Source organism: Genypterus blacodes, unplaced genomic scaffold, assembly GCF_046128005.1.
Source record: "Genypterus blacodes isolate CSIRO-AG114 ecotype Tasmania unplaced genomic scaffold, CSIRO-AGI_Gbla_v1 ptg000043l_1, whole genome shotgun sequence".
NCBI classification, from domain to species: domain Eukaryota; kingdom Metazoa; phylum Chordata; class Actinopteri; order Ophidiiformes; family Ophidiidae; genus Genypterus; species Genypterus blacodes.
Window position 1 is genome coordinate 806,555 of NW_027466856.1, and position 17,369 is coordinate 823,923.

Consider the following 17,369-nt stretch of genomic DNA (forward strand, 5'->3'; position numbering starts at 1 on the left):
CAGAACCCAGCGGTGTAATCCAGGTTTGTGTTCCCATTAATGGCCTTCTGAGCATCACCACCAAGGATCACTGATGACTGCACTGCTATTCCATGTGTTGCCACATTTGTTGAAGAGGCAGCTGGAATGTGAGAAAAAAAAGTGTGCATACTTCTCCAGACAAGACAGAATTTTTAAAACAAGAATATTGAACAAAAGATGTCCATGAAATTGCAAAGCATTTCTTAGATTCTAAAGATTTGACAGACATTTGATTCTAACCATATTACAGTTGACTTTTCTTGGGAATGAGTGCCATTGGAAAAGTAATAATAATCTTGGATTCCTTTGCAAAAGATGAATCAAGTGGATCTTACCTGCCAAAAATGATAAGAGCCAAAACTCGAGGACAACGCCTGAATATGAAAATATACCAACAAAGTTTGAAAGATAGATACTACAAATTGAACTTAACAATGCATATTTGATTCAGGAACATATCCCAAAATATCCAAATGGAGGAATTTTTCATCCTAGTTGTTGCATTATGGATTTTTGGCTAGACTTCTCTCAACTGTGACTTCAGGCCTTGGAATGAAATATCATTGAACTCATTGGCTCTAAACTCATCAAACATGTGACTGAAGCCTGATGAAATGCTTTTTTAATTCATGTTTTCCGCTTTCCAAAAATCGAAAAATCATACTTACAAAATGCGCTTCTGTAGGTCTTTGTCAGGTGCATGTTCTCACTGTAATCTTATGTCAGAATCTTCCACGATGGACTGAAATAGTTGGTCTGTTTCTGTTTTGATGCTAAGAACATACGCAAAGGATGTAAATATTTTTGCATTTGGCTCATTATAATGAGGACGTAGCTCATTTACCAATCAAAGGTAGTTAAACTTCATCCATGTCCTTCCTGGACACCTATTTCCTTATCACTGAACTGTATTGTCAACAACTCGCTGAAAAACAAAAACCAACACAGAGACACAAGCACAGAGGTCACAGCCAGCTGGACACGTGTGATTGGAGGATTCAGTGACTTGCTGATTAGAGGCTTGAACCTAGGATGTGAGGTCACTGGATGCATCCCGACAGCAACGACAATCCTGAGGAATTCACATATGTGTCAAGTTTGATTTGTTTTGGCAATTAAGTTTCGGATTTTAATGTTTAATGAACAAATATACATCTGTGAAATATGTACTTTTACAATTTCAGAGATGTTCTTGTATTCAAAGGTAATGGTACTGATCAGTATCTTATGTGACCACTAGTTGCTACATGCCATTGCATGGAAGTCTTGCAAGTCCTGCTGAGACCTCATTGCTTTAATCTGTGATATAGCTGGTAGGTGATACTAGGCTGACTGTGTGATTGTCTTCATGTGGCTGTTGAAATTCAGGTCTCTTTCTGGCTTGATTTGTGTTTTTTAAGATTACTGTATTAAGCTGAGCACTATCATTTAATCGTTCTTTCTTGGCTCAAAAACATTTATTTCAGTTTTGTCTATGTTTGACTGGAGAAAACTCAGGCAAATCCAATTACTTGTATTGAACCATGGTCCCCGGGTCCTCTGGTTATGTCAATTTGGTTTCCACTCGGTCTAGTAATCTATTGTGGTTAACATTTTGCCACTGTCTGTGTTAAAGTGGATGTCATTGAAGATGTTATCAAGAGCTGTCTCAGTGCTATGGTGTTGCAGAAATCCTGATCTGAAGGAATCAAAAACAATTGTGTATTGCTCACAAGTCATTCAGCTGTTGAAAACCAGCTTTTACAATCATTTTACTTCACAATGGGAGGTTTGATATGGGCCTTGTGTTCATTAGGGAATTGTCTAGATTGTTCTATTATAAGAGTGGCTTGATGAGGGCAGTTATTCGGGGCCTGTGGGAAGAAACCTGAGAAAAGAGAAGAGAGAAGATCTGCAGCCATGCAAATTGAAATTGAGTTGTTTCTTGTTGTCATTTTATATGTTATATGTACGCACCAAGGACCAGAGCAAATTCCTCTTAGGTGTTAACTTAATTGGCGAATAAAGCTATTCTGATTCTGATTCTGATTCTGAAATTGTTTTTAGAAAGCTTGTCAGCAGAATATCAGGGCAGCAGGGGAAGATTTACAATTTTGTATAATGTAACAACTGTACATGCTTGATCAGATAAAATTGTGTCCTGGTATTCAAATTGTCAAGTGGACATGGGGACAATGTATCCTGTAGGTGATATGGAGGCACTGACTGCTTGCCTAATTTCTGAATTTTGTCAGTGAAGAAGGAAGCAAATTCACTGCAGGCACTTGTGGATAAAAGTTCATCCGGGCCTGAATACTCACAAAATGCTTCTCTGTAGGTCTTTGTCGGCTGCATGCTCCCACTGAAATCTCATGTCTGAGGCTGAGACAATGGATTCAAATTGTTTGTCTTTTTCTGTCACGATGCTACAAACATTTGCAAAGGATGTAAATAGGGGGGGGGGGGGGGGGGGGTAGTCAGAACTCATCTTCATTCAACAAACTTCGAAACCAAAGTATATGAAACGTAAACCGTCAGGATGATTGTATTAAAACATTGAAAGTCAGGTTTCTGGGTCCAAATCGGGTCGTTACAGCGCCGTTCACCATCACCGTCAGGTTGGGAGCGATCACTATCATGAGGTTCTTTCGGTAGTCGCGGTACTCTGTGATCTAGATCACATGGAGGGGATCAAATCTTGCCTCACACCACGACGACCCGGATAATGTTCATCAGTGCTGTTATCGTTAGTAGTGTAGACAAATATCAATTGTGTGTGATTGCCATGAATTGCATGAAAAATGACTAGAATAAAGTATCTTAAATCTTAACATGGCGCCTCTGTTGATCTCAGATGGAGTCGATCGATTCTGTTTTTGTGTCGGTGCTCGTCTCGTCATGTTTGGCCACATTAACGTTTCTTTGTTGTCTGTGTTATAAGTTTTATTGAATGACTTTGGGGGAAATGTTCGGCTGTATGTAACCAGGAACACACGTAAGTTCTAACTGTAACACAAAACAGCAGTTTCAGTAGTTTACGTCGGGAAAATCAACTTTATCTTATCTTAACTTAGTTCTTAGTCCTGTGGTGTTTGAAGCGCCCCCTGGTGGTTCACCAGATAAGAGGTCATTGCTGCAAACGATAACAACAATTTAACTGTACGTGGAAATTCCTCGTAACGTATTTACAAATTTATGAATACTTGCCGTGGTGAAAAGTCAAGAAAAATTACGTTGTATGTTTGCAAACAAAATGACTAAAAGACTGGATGTTTTCATCCATGATTGTATTGAGAATTATATTTGTTTCACATTTATTGGTAGAACATAGCAGTTCCCATGATTTTTAGAAGACCAATACCACAGGATCTACATTATATCCATGGTCAACAAAGCTATTGAAGCAATCAAACATCAATTATAGAATAAAGAGAGAGTTTATCCTTACAGTTTTCACTACACCACAAACAAACCATAACATGCTCTTGGCTCCAGAGGGCGCTATCCTACAACAGCTACGCTTACAGTTACAAGCGACTCACACAGAGTGACTGCTGACTCTGAGTGGAGGCAGCCTGGGTCAGATCTTCCACACGACATGTCTGTATGTACTGAAGAACTCAACTCTGTTCACACCTTCCAGGGGATCTGTGACAACAAAGAGGGAGGGATGAAGAACTGTGGCCCCCTAGAATTGTCTCTCATGCACAAAAAAACAGACTACAGACGCTGATATTTTGGTGACACAAGGTTTCTGATGTGATGGTAATCAGCAGCAGAACAATGTAAGAGTCAAAAGTTGTGTAATTGTGTTGCAACAAACAGGTAAACTGTCTGGCCCGTCTAATGAATGCATTTAAGTAAAACAGTGTCAGCATCTGAAATAGGGGAGAACAGGATTGCAGTGAGTCTACGAGTAAAAGGCAGGAAGATGAGACTGGATCCTGACCTGTCAGACAGATGAAGTGAACGTGATCACCACAGCCTTGATCCTGCCACAGGAAGTTGATATTTTGGTTCATGCCACCGCAGGGACTGGTGACCTCCCATGCGGAGGTCTTTTCCTCCCAGTGAGTGTAACTCAGGGACTCACCGGACATCCAGAACCACTTGCCGTCCATCAGGTACCTATGGAATGGAATAACGGACGTTTGATAAGATCAGAGATAAGATAAGATAATCCATTATTTGTCCGACAACGGGGAAATTCACGTTACAGCAGCAAAGTGGATAGTGCAAAGCAATGAAGAGCATTAAGATAAAATAGGAGCCTAACAAAAGTAGAGGAAAGAGCCTAAGCCATAAATAGTGTAGGTGTGCAATTAAACAAACACATCAGCAGCTGGATTTAGACAAATCGAGGTCGTGGGTATAAACTGCAGCAGATTCCGATGAAGACGCAGGTTCTTCCTGTCAACATGACAGTTTGTCACAACTAGAGTTAATGGATTGTAACTCTTGTTTGATTATTATTGCCTCTTTAATGGCCTGTAGTTAACCTACTAGATGGTTGTCTGGTGGTGGTATAAATGTCACCAATATCAAATTAATGAGAGAGAATTATCTTTGAGAATGGAGGAAGGCCTGCACAGAGGAAGTTTACTGTGCAGACACTTATTTGCAGTCCAAAATGTCCCCTTGAAGTTTCCTAACCAGGGCTGCTTACACCCAGCTCGCCCTGTGTCTTCTCTTAAAACTACATTGTTAATGGCATTGTGACGACAACTCAGGCCAGACGCTGTGTGCTAGCTCTGCTCCAGCAAAGGCCAGTTATCGGTCGAGAGTAAGGAATCACAAGATGTCCCAGAGTGAGCACTAGCCCTACAAGGTTCCAGCTTGAAACACATTTTCATGACTGCACCCTAACATCCAAGGAAGGAGACTGTTGTTAGTCCTTTTACATGCAGTACATGATACAAGAAGAATTCGGAATGAGACAGTAGTGTGTTTGTGTGTTTTCAGACAATGCCTCTAGGAAAACTTGTTTGAAATTTCCAGATGGTCTTTATTGTTTTTCCTTTTCAGGTTCCAGTTTCAAAACACATTTTCACAACTGCAGAAAACTGCATAAGAAATACAATGATGTCATTGTGCTTTATCTTATCAAAGAACTCGAACTTTGTGAATGTGATGAGGAAGTAAAACAAAAATTCTTCTCAGCTAATCGTCAATGGATCAACACCAAAAACTCTGCAGAAAAAATGCAGTAATGCGAAGAGCATAAATGTAAAGTAAAGCTGACAAGGCTCCAAATTGTCCATAGGTGTGAATGTGAGAGTGAGTGTTGTGTGGTGTCTGTGTGTGTCCTGTGATTGACCTGCCCTCGACAGTTGACAGCTGTGATTGTGCTGGGATTGTACCTAGTGCCTAGGTCACCAACTGGCGGACCAGGGTCTTACATGGACCCAAACCTACAGCCAAAACAGAAGGCACTGGCTATGATTTAAAAGACAGGGCGCTTCTATTATTGTAGTTTTTACGGTAATGGTTTAGCGAGGAAAAGGCACAGACCAATTGCATGCGAGTTAAGCCATCCCACTTATATAACGATATACTCTTATCTACAAAAGGGGGGCCCTGCAGAAAAAGGTTTGGGAACCACTGGTCTAGATGATCTTTGGAAGCTGAACCTTCATCCTTGCTATTCTATATCAGAGTACCTGCGCAGTCCCAGCCAAAGGAGTTTGGTGAGCGGGAAGGAGGCGTTGCCCAGCACCTCCTCCACCTCCCTCTGCTCTTGCAGGCTGTGGATGGTGAGCAGGTCCCAGTAGAAATCTCTGCAGTAGAACAGGGCGTCCGACCAGCACAGCTTCTTACCCACCACCGTCACGTTCCTCTGCCCAACCACAGCAGTGAAGGTGGGTGGAGGTGGGACCTCTTCTAGAAATGTGAACAACAGGACACCAGTCACACTCTTCAGTCTTTGTCATCTACATATCCTCACATAGGACTTTAAAGTCAGACTGCTTCTGGATGTAACATCAGATAGCTGCTCATCACTTACCAGCGTAAACTTCAACTTCACACAAACTCAAAATCTTCCCAGAGCCAGGAAGGTACACGTTGACAAATAGACCTTCCATCCCTCCACACTGAAAGGTGTGGCTCTGTGCAGATGGAATGGAGGCGATGACAGCACACCTAAAGCCAGAGAGTGAAACTTTTCAATCTGAACTCAATTATTAGATGAATAAACAAGACAGGCATAGGAGGAATCACAATCATCTCCTGCAGGATCACCTTTGGTTGGTGTTGCCGTTGTCGTCTGCAGAGTTGCCGATGAGGATCTCAGCACCGTTGAGCCTCTCAGAAACATCGATTCTATTGGTGATTTTGATGTGACTGATCCTGTAGACACCTGGCAGGTTCAGTCTCCACCAAGGGTTGGCCTGAGAGGATGTATGGGTGCAGGACCCAGCGCGGTAATCCGGGTTTGTGTTCCCATCAATGGCTCTCTGAGCATTACCACCAGAAGCCACTGATGACTGCACTGCTGTTCCAAGTGTTGCAACATTTGTTGAAGAGGCAGCTGGAATGTGAAAAAAAAAAAGGGTGCATACTTCTCCAGACAAGACAGAATTTTTAAAACACAAGAATATTGAACAAAAGATGTCCAGGAATTTGCAAAGCATTTTTTAGAGCCTAACGATTTGACAGACATTTGATTTTAACCGTACCACAGTTGACCTTTCTTGGGAATGAGTGACTTTAGAGAAGTAATAATAATCTTGGATTCCTTTGCAAAAGATGAATCAAGTGGGTCTTACCTGCCAAAAATGATAAGAGCCAAAACTGGACGACAACGCCTGAATACAAAAAATTAACAATGCATATTTCATTCAGGAACATATCACAAAATATCTCATTTGAGGATTTTTTACATCCTAGATGTTGCATTAATGGAATTTTTGGGAGATTTTTATAGACTTCTCTCAACTCTGATTTCAGGCCTTGGAATGAAATATCATCTAACTCATTGGCTCTAAACTCATTAAACATGTGACTGAAGCCTGATGAAATGCTCCTGAAATTCATATTTGGCTTTCCAAAAATAGAAAAATCATACTCACAAAATGCGCTTCTGTAGGTCTTTGTCGGCTGCATGTTCTCACTGAAATCTCATGTCAGAGGCTTCCACGATGGAGTGAAATAGTTCGTCTGTTTCTGTTTTGATGCTAAGAACATACGCAAAGGATGTAAATATTTTTGCATTTGACTCATTTTAATGAGGACCTAGCTCATTTACCAATCAAAGGTATTTAAACTTGACCCATGTCCCTCCTGGACACCTATTTCCTTATCACTGAACCGTAACTTCAACAACTCGCTTTAAATCAATAACCAACACAGAGACACAAGCACAGAGGTCACAGCCATCTGGACACGTGTGATTGGAGGATTCAGCGACTTGCTGATTAGAGGCTTGAACCTAGGATGTGAGGTCACTGGATGCATCCTGACAGTGACAGCAATCCTGAGGAATTCACATACGTGTCATGTTTGACTTGTTTTGGCCATTAAGCTCCTGATATTAATGTTTACTGAACAAAATATACATCTGTGAAAGATGTACTTTTACAATTAAAGAGATGTTCTTGTGTTCAAAGGTAATGGTACTGATCAGTATCTTATGTGACCACTAGTTGCTAAATGCCATTGCACGGAAGTCCTGCAAGTCCTGCTGAGACATAAATGCTTTAATCTGTGATATATCTGGTAGGTGATAGTAGGCTGACTGTGTGATTATCTCCATGTGGCTGTTGAAATTCAGGTCGGATTTCATGACAACACCTGGATTTCTGGCTTAACTTGTGGTTTTTAACATCACTGTTTGGAGCTGAGCGCTAACTTTTAATTGTTCTTCCTTGGCTCAAAAACAATTATTTCAGTTATGTCTTTGTTTGATTGAAAAAAACTCTGGCAAATCCAATCACTGATGTATTCAATGCATTTACTCAGTGGTTGTTTTGGACCATAGTCCCCTGGTCCTCTGGTTATGTACATTTAGTTTCCAGTCGGTCTAATAATCTTTTGTGGTCGACCGTATGGAATCCAGCACTGAGATCCAGTAATAATAAGACTGACATTTTGCCACTGTCTGTGTTGAAGTGGATACCATTAAAGATGTTATAAAGAGCAATTTCAGTGCTATGGTGTGGCAGAAATTCTGATCTGAAGAAATCAAACAGTTGTATATTGCCAGAAGTCATTTAGCTGTTGAAAAACAGCTTTTACAATAATTTTACTTCACAATGGGAGGTTTGATATGGGCCTTGTGTTCATTAGGGAACTGTCTAGATTGTTCTTTTATAAGAGTGGCTTGATGAGGGCAGTATTCAGGACCTGTGGGAAGAAACCTGAGAGGAGAAGAGAGAAGATCTGCAGCCATGCAAATTGAAACATTTTTGAGAAAGCTTGTCAGCAGAATATCATGGCAGCAGGAGGAAGATTTCCAATGTTTTGTATGGCTTCCAACTTTACATGCTTGATCAGATAAAATTGTGTCATGGTATTTAAATTGTTAAGTGGACATGGGTACAAAACGTATCCTGTACTAGGTCATATGGAGGCACTGACTGCTTCCTTAATTTTCTGAATTATGTCCGTGAAGACGGAAGCAAATTCACTGCAGGCACTGGTGGCTAAAAGTTCATCAGGGCCTGAATACTCACAAAATGCTTCTCTGTAGGTCTTTGTCGGCTGCATGCTTTCACTGAAATCTCATGTCTGAGGCTCTCATGGATTGAAATTGTTTGTGTTTCTGTCACGGTGCTACAACCTTTTGCAAAGGATGTAAATTTTTTTGCATGTGACTCATTAAAATGAGGGTGTAGCTCATTTACCAATCAAAGATATTTAAACTTGATCCATGTCCCTCCTGGACACCAATGTGCTTATCACTGAAGCTTATCATCAATAACTTGTTTCAAACACACACCAACACATAGACACAAGCACATCAGAGGTCACAGCCAGCTGCACACATGTGATTGGAGGATTCAGTGAGTTGCTCAGCAGCACTTCAGCAATTCTGAGAAATCAACTCACACTAGACAGGACCTGTCAAGTTTGACTTGTTTTGGCGATTAAGATCCTGATTTTAATGTTACTGATCAAAAGTACAAAAGCTGGTTTCATGGACGTTATTGAGTTCAGATGTAATAATCAATTAATAAACTGAAAAAGATTCATTAAGCACTAATCATCATCAATATGCGCAGCAACAACTATGTATTAATATTCACATGTCTACTTGTAAACATAAACAGAGACATAATTGAATTAAACTCATGAACATCAAAAACCCCGTAAATGAAACATTGGAGAAGGCTTCCGCTCTCACAACGGTCTCGGATAAGTCTAGAGAACTATGTGATGAAGTCTACTTTATATATACTTTATAACATTAATTACGGAGACAGAACTTAACTTCATTCAACTTACGAACTTCAAAACCGTATATGAAACCTATATGAAAGTATATGAAACGTAAACCGTCAAGCTATTTGTATTAAACATTGAAAGTCAGGTGACCGGGTCCAAATCGGGTCGCTACAGGGCCGTTCACCATCACCGATAGTTTGGGAGCGATCGCCATCATGCGGTTCTTTCGGTAGTCGCACAGCTGAGCGCGGTACTGACTGATCTCGATCACCTGGAGGAGATCATATCTCGCTACCCACCACGACAACCAGCATAATGTTCATCAGCGCTGTTCTCGTTATAACAGAGGTCGTGCTCACTATTCAGATGACGTGGAGACTGAAAAACCAACACGGATTGTTTCTGGTTGAAAACAAACGTCATCGCCTTTGTTCTTCATTTGACTTTAACACGAATTAAACAGCTATGATACGATGTTAAAAGCGAGTTACTACTTCATGACACATCTGACTCACAGAGCCATGTGGTACGACAACAAGGCGTCTCTGTTGATCACAGGTGGAGTCGATCGATTCTGTTTTTGTGTCGGTGCTCGTCTCGTCATGTCTGGCCACTTTAACGTTCCTTTGTTGTCTGTGTTGTAAGGTTTATTGTATGACTTTGAGGGAAATGTTCGGTTATATGTAACCAGGAACACACGTTACTTCTACCTGTAACATTAAACAGCAGTTTCAGTAATTTGCCTCGGGAAAATCAACTTCTATCTTATCTTAAATTATTTCTTAACCTGTGGTACCGCCTGTGGTGTTTGAAGCGCCCCCTGGTGGTTCGCCAGGTAAGAGGTCATTTATACAAACAATATCAACAATTTAAATGATGTACGTGGATATGTTTGTGATCAAAAAGGACTGAAAGACTGGATGTTTTCAACCTTAATTGTATTGACAAGTTTACTGTATTTGTTTCACATTCATTGGTAGAACAGAGCAGTTCCCATGATTTTTAGAAGATAAACCCCACAGAATTTACAATATGTCAAATCCATGCTCATCAAAAAAGGTGGAAGCAATCAAACATCAATTGCAGAATAAAGAGAGAGTTTTTATCCTTACAGCTTCCACTACACCACTGACAAACCATAACATGCTCCTGGCTTTAGAGGGCGCTATCCTACTACAGCTACACTTACAGTTCCAAGCGAATCACACAGTGTCTGCTGACTCTGAATGGATGCAGCCTGAGTCAGATCCTCTTTATCTACCTTTGTATGAACTGAAGAACTCGACTCTCTTCACACCTTCCTGAGGATCTGTGACGACAAAGAGAGGGAGGGATGAAAAGTGTGGGCACAAATGTCTCTCAGGTCCTCCTGATTTTTCTCTCATGCACACAAAATCAGACTACAGACACTGATATTTGGGTGACACAAAGTTTCTGATGTGATGGAAATGAGCAGCAGACAAATTCAAGAGTCAAAAGTTTTGTAATAGTGTTGCAAAAAAACAGGTAAACTGTCTGGCCCATCTGATGAATGCATTTATCAAGTTAATCTGAAATGGGAGAGAACAGGGTTGCAGTGAGTCTACGAGTAAAGGGAAGGAAGATGAGACTGGTTCCTGACCTGTCAGACAGATGACGTGAACGTGATCATCACAGTCTTGATCCTGCCACAGGAAGTTGGTATTTGGGTTCATGCCACTGTAGGGACTGGTGACCTGCCAAGTGGAGGTGTTTACCTCCCAGTGAGTGTAACTTAGGGACTCACCGGACATCCAGAACCACTTGCTGTCCATCAGGTACCTATTGAATGGAATAACGGACGTTTGAGCTATATATAGTGTAGGAGTGGATGTAAACAAACACATCAGCAGCTAGAATAAAACAAATCAAGGTTGTGGGTATAAACTGCAGCAGATTCCCATGAAGACTCAGGTTCTTCCTATCAACATGACCATTTTTCAAAAGTAGAGCTTATGGATTGTAACTTCTGTTTTATCATTATTGCACCCCCTCTGTAATGCATGTGTTTGTGTGGGTTATATGAGGGGGTGCAAGATAAATTTCAATTGCACGCGAGTTGCTGTGAATTGCATTCAAAATGATGATTAATAAATAATCTTAAATCTTAAATCTTTATCTTTAAAATTGCCTCTTTAATGGCCTGTAGTTAACCTACCAGATGGTTGCCTGGTGGTGCAGTGGTGTTATAAATGGCATTGATATGAAACTAATGAGAGTGAATTATCTTTGAGACTGGAGGAAGGCCTGCACAGAGGGAGTTTACTGTGCAGACACTTATTTGCGGTCCAAAATGTCCCCCTGATGTTTCCTAACCAGGGCTGCTTACACCCAGCTTGCCCTGTGTCTTCTCTTAAAACTGCATTGTTCATGGCATCATGACAACAACTCAGGCCAGACGCTGTGTGCTAGCTCTGCTCCAGCAAAAGCCCATTATCGATCAGGAATAAAGAATCACAAGATGACCCAGAGTGAGCATCCCTTGTTAGTTTGCATAGATGATCTTTATTGGTTTGCCTTCTCAGGTTTCCAGCTTGAAAACACATATTCATGACTGCAGAAACCGGCATCGGCAATACAATGATGTCTTTGAGGGGTGCAACGAGTAAAAGAGTAAAGTAAACCTGTTCATTTCATATGGACTGAATTTGAACGTTCCTGATTAACCTCCCAGGAAGGAGACTGTTGTTAGTCATTTACATAAATGATACAAGACGAATTGGGAATGAGATAGCAGTTTGTTTGTCTGTGTGTGTGTGTGTGTTTTCAGACACTGCCTCTAGGTAAACTCTGCTTTGGTGGAAATTTTCCCATTTCAGATGGTCTGAATCCAACTTGACCTTGATCCTTGCTATTCTATATCTGTACCTGCGTAGTTCCAGCCAAAGAGTTGCCCAGCATCTCCCCCACCTTCCTCTGCTCCTGCAGGCTGTGGATGGTGAGCAGGTCCCAGTAGAAATCTCTGCAGTAGAACAGGGCGTCCGACCAGCACAGCTTCTTACCCACCACCACCACGTTCCTCTGCCCCACCACAGCAGTGAAGGTGGGTGGAGGTGGGACCTCTTCTAGAAATGTGAACAACAGGGTGAGTGTGAGTGTGACAGGACACCAGTCACACTCTCACTGTCTCTGTTATTTACATATCCTCACTTAGGACTTGGAAGTCAGACTGCTTCTGGATGTAAGTGGATCAGTTCATCACTTACCACCGTACACTTCAACCTCACACAAAGACAAAACTTGCTGAGTGGCAGGAAGGTACACGTTGACAAACCAGCTTTCCATCCCTCCACACTGAAAGGTGTGGGTCTCTCCAGCTGGGATGGAGGAGATGATAGCACACCTAAAGCCAGAGATTGAAACTTATTACAGAGTTACAGACAGAGGAGGAATCACAATCATCTCCTGCAGGATCACCTTGGGTTGGTGTTGCCGTCGTTGTCTGCTGAGTTGCAGATGAGGATCTCAGCACCGTTGAGTTTCTCCAAAGCGGCATCTCTATTGGAGATTTTGATGTAACTGATCCTGTAGACCGAGGCAGGTTTACTATCCATCAAGGGTTGGACCACGTTTCTGTATGGGTGCAGATCCCAGTGGAGTAAGGTGGGTTTGTGTTCCCATCAATTGCCCTCTGAGCATCACCACCAAAAGCCACTGTTAAATGCACTGCTGTTCCATTTATTGCCACATTTCTTGCGACAAGAGGTGACTGAAATGTGAGAAAACACTCATTAAGTGTGCATACTTCTCCAGACAACACAGATTCATTTAAACACTAGAAAATCAAACAAAAAATGTCCAGGAAATCTGCATTTCTTTAGAGTCTGATTATTTCACTGACATTTGATTTTAATCATCGCACAGTTGACTTTAATTAGGAAATGCATTACTTGAATTGGGATTTTCTTGCAGAAGATGAATCTAGTGGATCTTACCTGCCACAAAGGACAAGAGCCATAACCGGAAGACAACGTCTGAGTATGAAACTATACCAACAAAGTTAAAATTGTATATTTTATTCCTGAACATATCAGAAAATATCTAATTTGAGAAATTTCCATCCTAGTTGTTGCATTTATGGCTATATGGGAAATTTTCTTAGAATGAAATCTCGTTGAACTTGTTGCCGCTAAACTCATCAAACATGTGACTGTAGTAAGAAATGTTCTTAAATACATATTCAGCTTTCTAAAAATGGGAAAATCATACTCACAAAATGTGTCTTTGTAGGTCGTTGTCTGCTGCCTTCTCTCACTGAAATCTTATGTCAGAGACGATGGACTGAAATAGTTTGTCTGCTTCTGTTTTCATGCTAAGAACATTTGCGAAGGATGGAAATATTTTTGCATTTGACTCATTATAATGAGGGCGTAGCTCATTTACCAATCAAAGGTATTTAAACTTGACCCATGTCACTCCCGAATACCTATTTCCTTATCACTGAACCGTAACACCAACAACTCGCTTAAAAAGACAAAACCAACACAGAGACACAAGAACAGGGGTCACAGCCAGCTGGACACGTGTGATTGGAGGATTCAGTGACTTGCTGATTAGAGGCTTGAACCTAGGATGTGAGGTCACTGGATGCATCCTGACAGCAACAGCAATCCTGAGGAATTCACATACTGTACCTGTCAAGTTGGATTTGTTTTGGCCATTAAGCTCCTGATATTAATGTTTACTGAAGAAAATATACATTTGTCAATTATATACTTGTCAGTTATACATGTGTCAATTTTAGATATGTTATTGTGTTCAAAGGTAATAGTACTGATCAATATCTTATTTAACCACAAGTTGATACATGTCAATGCATGGAAGTCCCGCAAGTCCTGCTGAGACATAAATTCTAAAAATAAAAATAAAAATAAAAATAAAAATAAATATGAATATAATAAATACATCTTTGATATATCCAGTAGGTGATAGTAGGCTGTGTGATTGTCTTAATGCGGCTGTTAAAATTCAGGTCTTAGTCCATGACAACACCTGGATTTCTGGCTTAGTTTGTGGTTTTTAACATTATTGTTTGGAGCTGAGCACTAACTTTTAATTGTTCTTCCTTGGCTCAAAAACAATTATTTCAATTATGTCTTTGTTTGATTGAAAAAAACTCTGGCAAATCCAATCACTGATGTATTCAATGCATTTACTCAGTGGTTGTTTTGGACCATAGTCCCCTGGTCCTCTGGTTATGTACATTTGGTTTCCAGTCGGCCTAGTAATCTATTGTTGTTGACCGTATGAAATCCAGCACTGAGATCCAGTAAAACTAAAACTGAAATTTTGCCACTGTCTGTGTTGAAGTGGATGTCATTGAAGATGTTATCAAGAGCCGTCTCAGTGCTATGGTGTGGCAGAAATCCTGATCTGAAGAAATCAAAACAGGCGAATCATTTTACTCCGAATGGTAGGTTTGATATGGGCCTTATGTTCATTAGGGAAGTGTCTAGATTGTTCTTTTATAAGAGTGGCTTGATGAGGGCAGTATCCTGTAGGTGATATGGAGGCACTGTGTTCTAGCCTTTTTTTTCAGAATTTTGTCTGTGAAGAAGGAAGCAAATTCAGTGCAGGATAAAAGTAAATCTCGTGTCAGAGGCTCTGACAATGGATTCAAATTGTTTGTCGGTTTCTGTCACGATCCTACGAACATTTGCAAAGGAAGTAAATATTTTTGCATGTGACTCATTATAATGAGGGTGTAGCTCATTTTCCAATCAAAGGTATTTAAACTTGACCCATGTCTTTCCTGGACACCATTGTCCTTATCCCTGAACCTTGTCGTCAATAATTAGTTTCAAACACACACCAACACATAGACACAAGCACATCAGAGGTCACCAACTGCTTCATGGACATGTGAGATTGGAGGATTCAGTGACTTGCTCAGCAGCACTTCAGCATTTGTAAGCCATTGTAAGATTTGCTTTGGCCGTTAAGCTCCTCATTTTAATGTTTACTGAACAAAAGTATAAAAGCTTGTTTGAAAGATGTTATTGAGTTCAAAGATATCTGACGTAAATCAACCAAGTGAAAAAGATTAATTCAGCACTCATCATCAATAATCAGCAATATGCGCACCAGTAAATTTGTATTATTACTAACATGTCTACTTTTAAACATAATTGTCGGAGAACTTAATAACTTAATGAGCGGCCAGATAACATTGTTCCTCCATCTATTAGTATTCTCTGTTATTAGGTTTGACTGACTACTGCGAGTCTTCCGCCTGGTTGTTTTTTTTTAATATCGGTTTTGCTTCACAGTTTGGGCTCATCAGCCACACATGGGACACATGGGAGTCGCTAGCTTTGCTGGCTGCTAGCTTTGCTGGCTGCTAGTTTTGCTGGCTGCTAGTTTTGCTGGATGCTAGTTTTGCTGGTTGCTAGTTTTGCTGGCTGCTAGTTTTGCTGGCTGCTAGTTTAGCAGGCTGCTAGTTTAGCATTACAAGCCTAGTTGTAAGGGATTTAACTAATTATAATTAGGGCTGGGCAACGATAACACTGCGATCAATCGCATGATTTGCTGTGATTGCTGAAAAAAAAATCAATTATGAACTCAAAAGTGTTTTTTTGCAAACATTTGTTTGCAAACACCTATAATAAGTAAGTCAGCAAGTAAATAAATAAGTTCTTTTTAACAGCAGTATTCCTTTAACACAGTACCAGTTAAAATATTTCTATTTGTTTTTATTGAAGCAAACATCTTACATGACGCATGACACATGATGAATAAAATTAAAATTAATCTTAATCTTAATCTTAATCATGATGAATAAAATTAATCTTAATCTTAATCTTAATGTGCATACAGTTATAGGACATTTTGGAGACAGAAGAGGGGGAAAAGGAGAGCGATAGAGAGAAATAAAGAGGGTCGTATTATTATTATTGTTGTTGTTGTTTATTTATCTTTTTTTCGTAGACCCTGAGGTAGAATAGGCAATATGAGGTACAAGTAGATTGAAATTGAAACAGCAGGCAGCCACGGTCGCTGGAGGCTGTGAGAACATGGCACAGTAGTGTGGGCGCAGAGTCCAGGTTGGCATCAGTGATGTTGATGCGATGATCTCATAGGGTAAATACAGTTTTTACAGGATGATGTCAAACAGCAATGTAGGCTCCTACAAATCGCATCATATGGTGTGGTAAAGAGAAGAAGAGAAGAGAAGAAAAAACAAAAAAACAAAGAGAGGAAATCCCAGCCAAACACCCAACCCAACCACACAGTCACACAACCCTGCATTCATACAACCCCCGCCTTGGCCCCGCCTGGGATGTAAAATAAAATGAAAAATAAAAATAAACTATTTGGTATTCAGGTTTTCAGTCATTAAATTATTTCTTGTAAATCTCAACGTAAACATCAATGTTATCAAATCAAGTATAAAGTGCGTGTGTATGGTTTAAAATGGCCCACAACTTTCCTGCTTTCGGACAGGACCCACTGTTCTGCAGATGCTGTGACAGAACGCTGTGGACTGTGCATGACGCAGAGAGCGTGTTCAAAAGGAAGCAGGTCTAGCCACTGTTGCAAACTCCTCAGTGAGGAAAGTGGCTATTGGCTGTCCTAAAAGCCGCTAGAAGTTGTCAAATGACATCATCACCTAATTTGCACAATTGGTGATTTGTAATGCACGCTGCAATGCTGCTCACCCACATCTGCGACCAACTTTATTCTAAAAAGTATGGTGCTAGACATACATATACGTACACCATTTATGATTTCTGTGCATTGTGTCCCCTGCATATCAAAGTGAGTTGCTGCAGTGGAGTCTGAGAAAGCCGCTGTACATGCTCCCCCAATGTGGTCACATGCCAGCATGGAACAGTGTTCGGTATAGCTAATGGTGCCATGGTGGCTTCAGCCTTTTTTGCTGTCAATTATTCGTTTACTTATAAATGGCAGCTTGCTTTGAGTGGAACGGTTATAGGTGCATAGGTTGTCATGTTTTTTTTTTTGTT

At 40.6% G+C, this 17,369-nt stretch overlaps 1 protein-coding gene across 1 annotated transcript; it reads right to left on the reverse strand.

Annotated features, from left to right (window-relative positions):
* Positions 1-5,367: 5,367 nt before the first annotated feature.
* On the reverse strand, positions 5,368-9,893 carry LOC142999315 (fucolectin-like). Its single transcript, XM_076148807.1, has 6 exons — positions 8,673-9,893; positions 6,768-6,806; positions 6,241-6,529; positions 6,005-6,141; positions 5,818-5,880; positions 5,368-5,411 (listed from the first exon to the last, which is right to left on the reverse strand). Exons 1-6 carry the CDS (start codon positions 8,704-8,706, stop codon positions 5,368-5,370), a joined length of 606 nt encoding a protein of 201 aa, XP_076004922.1. The 5' UTR covers positions 8,707-9,893.
* Positions 9,894-17,369: the final 7,476 nt, after the last annotated feature.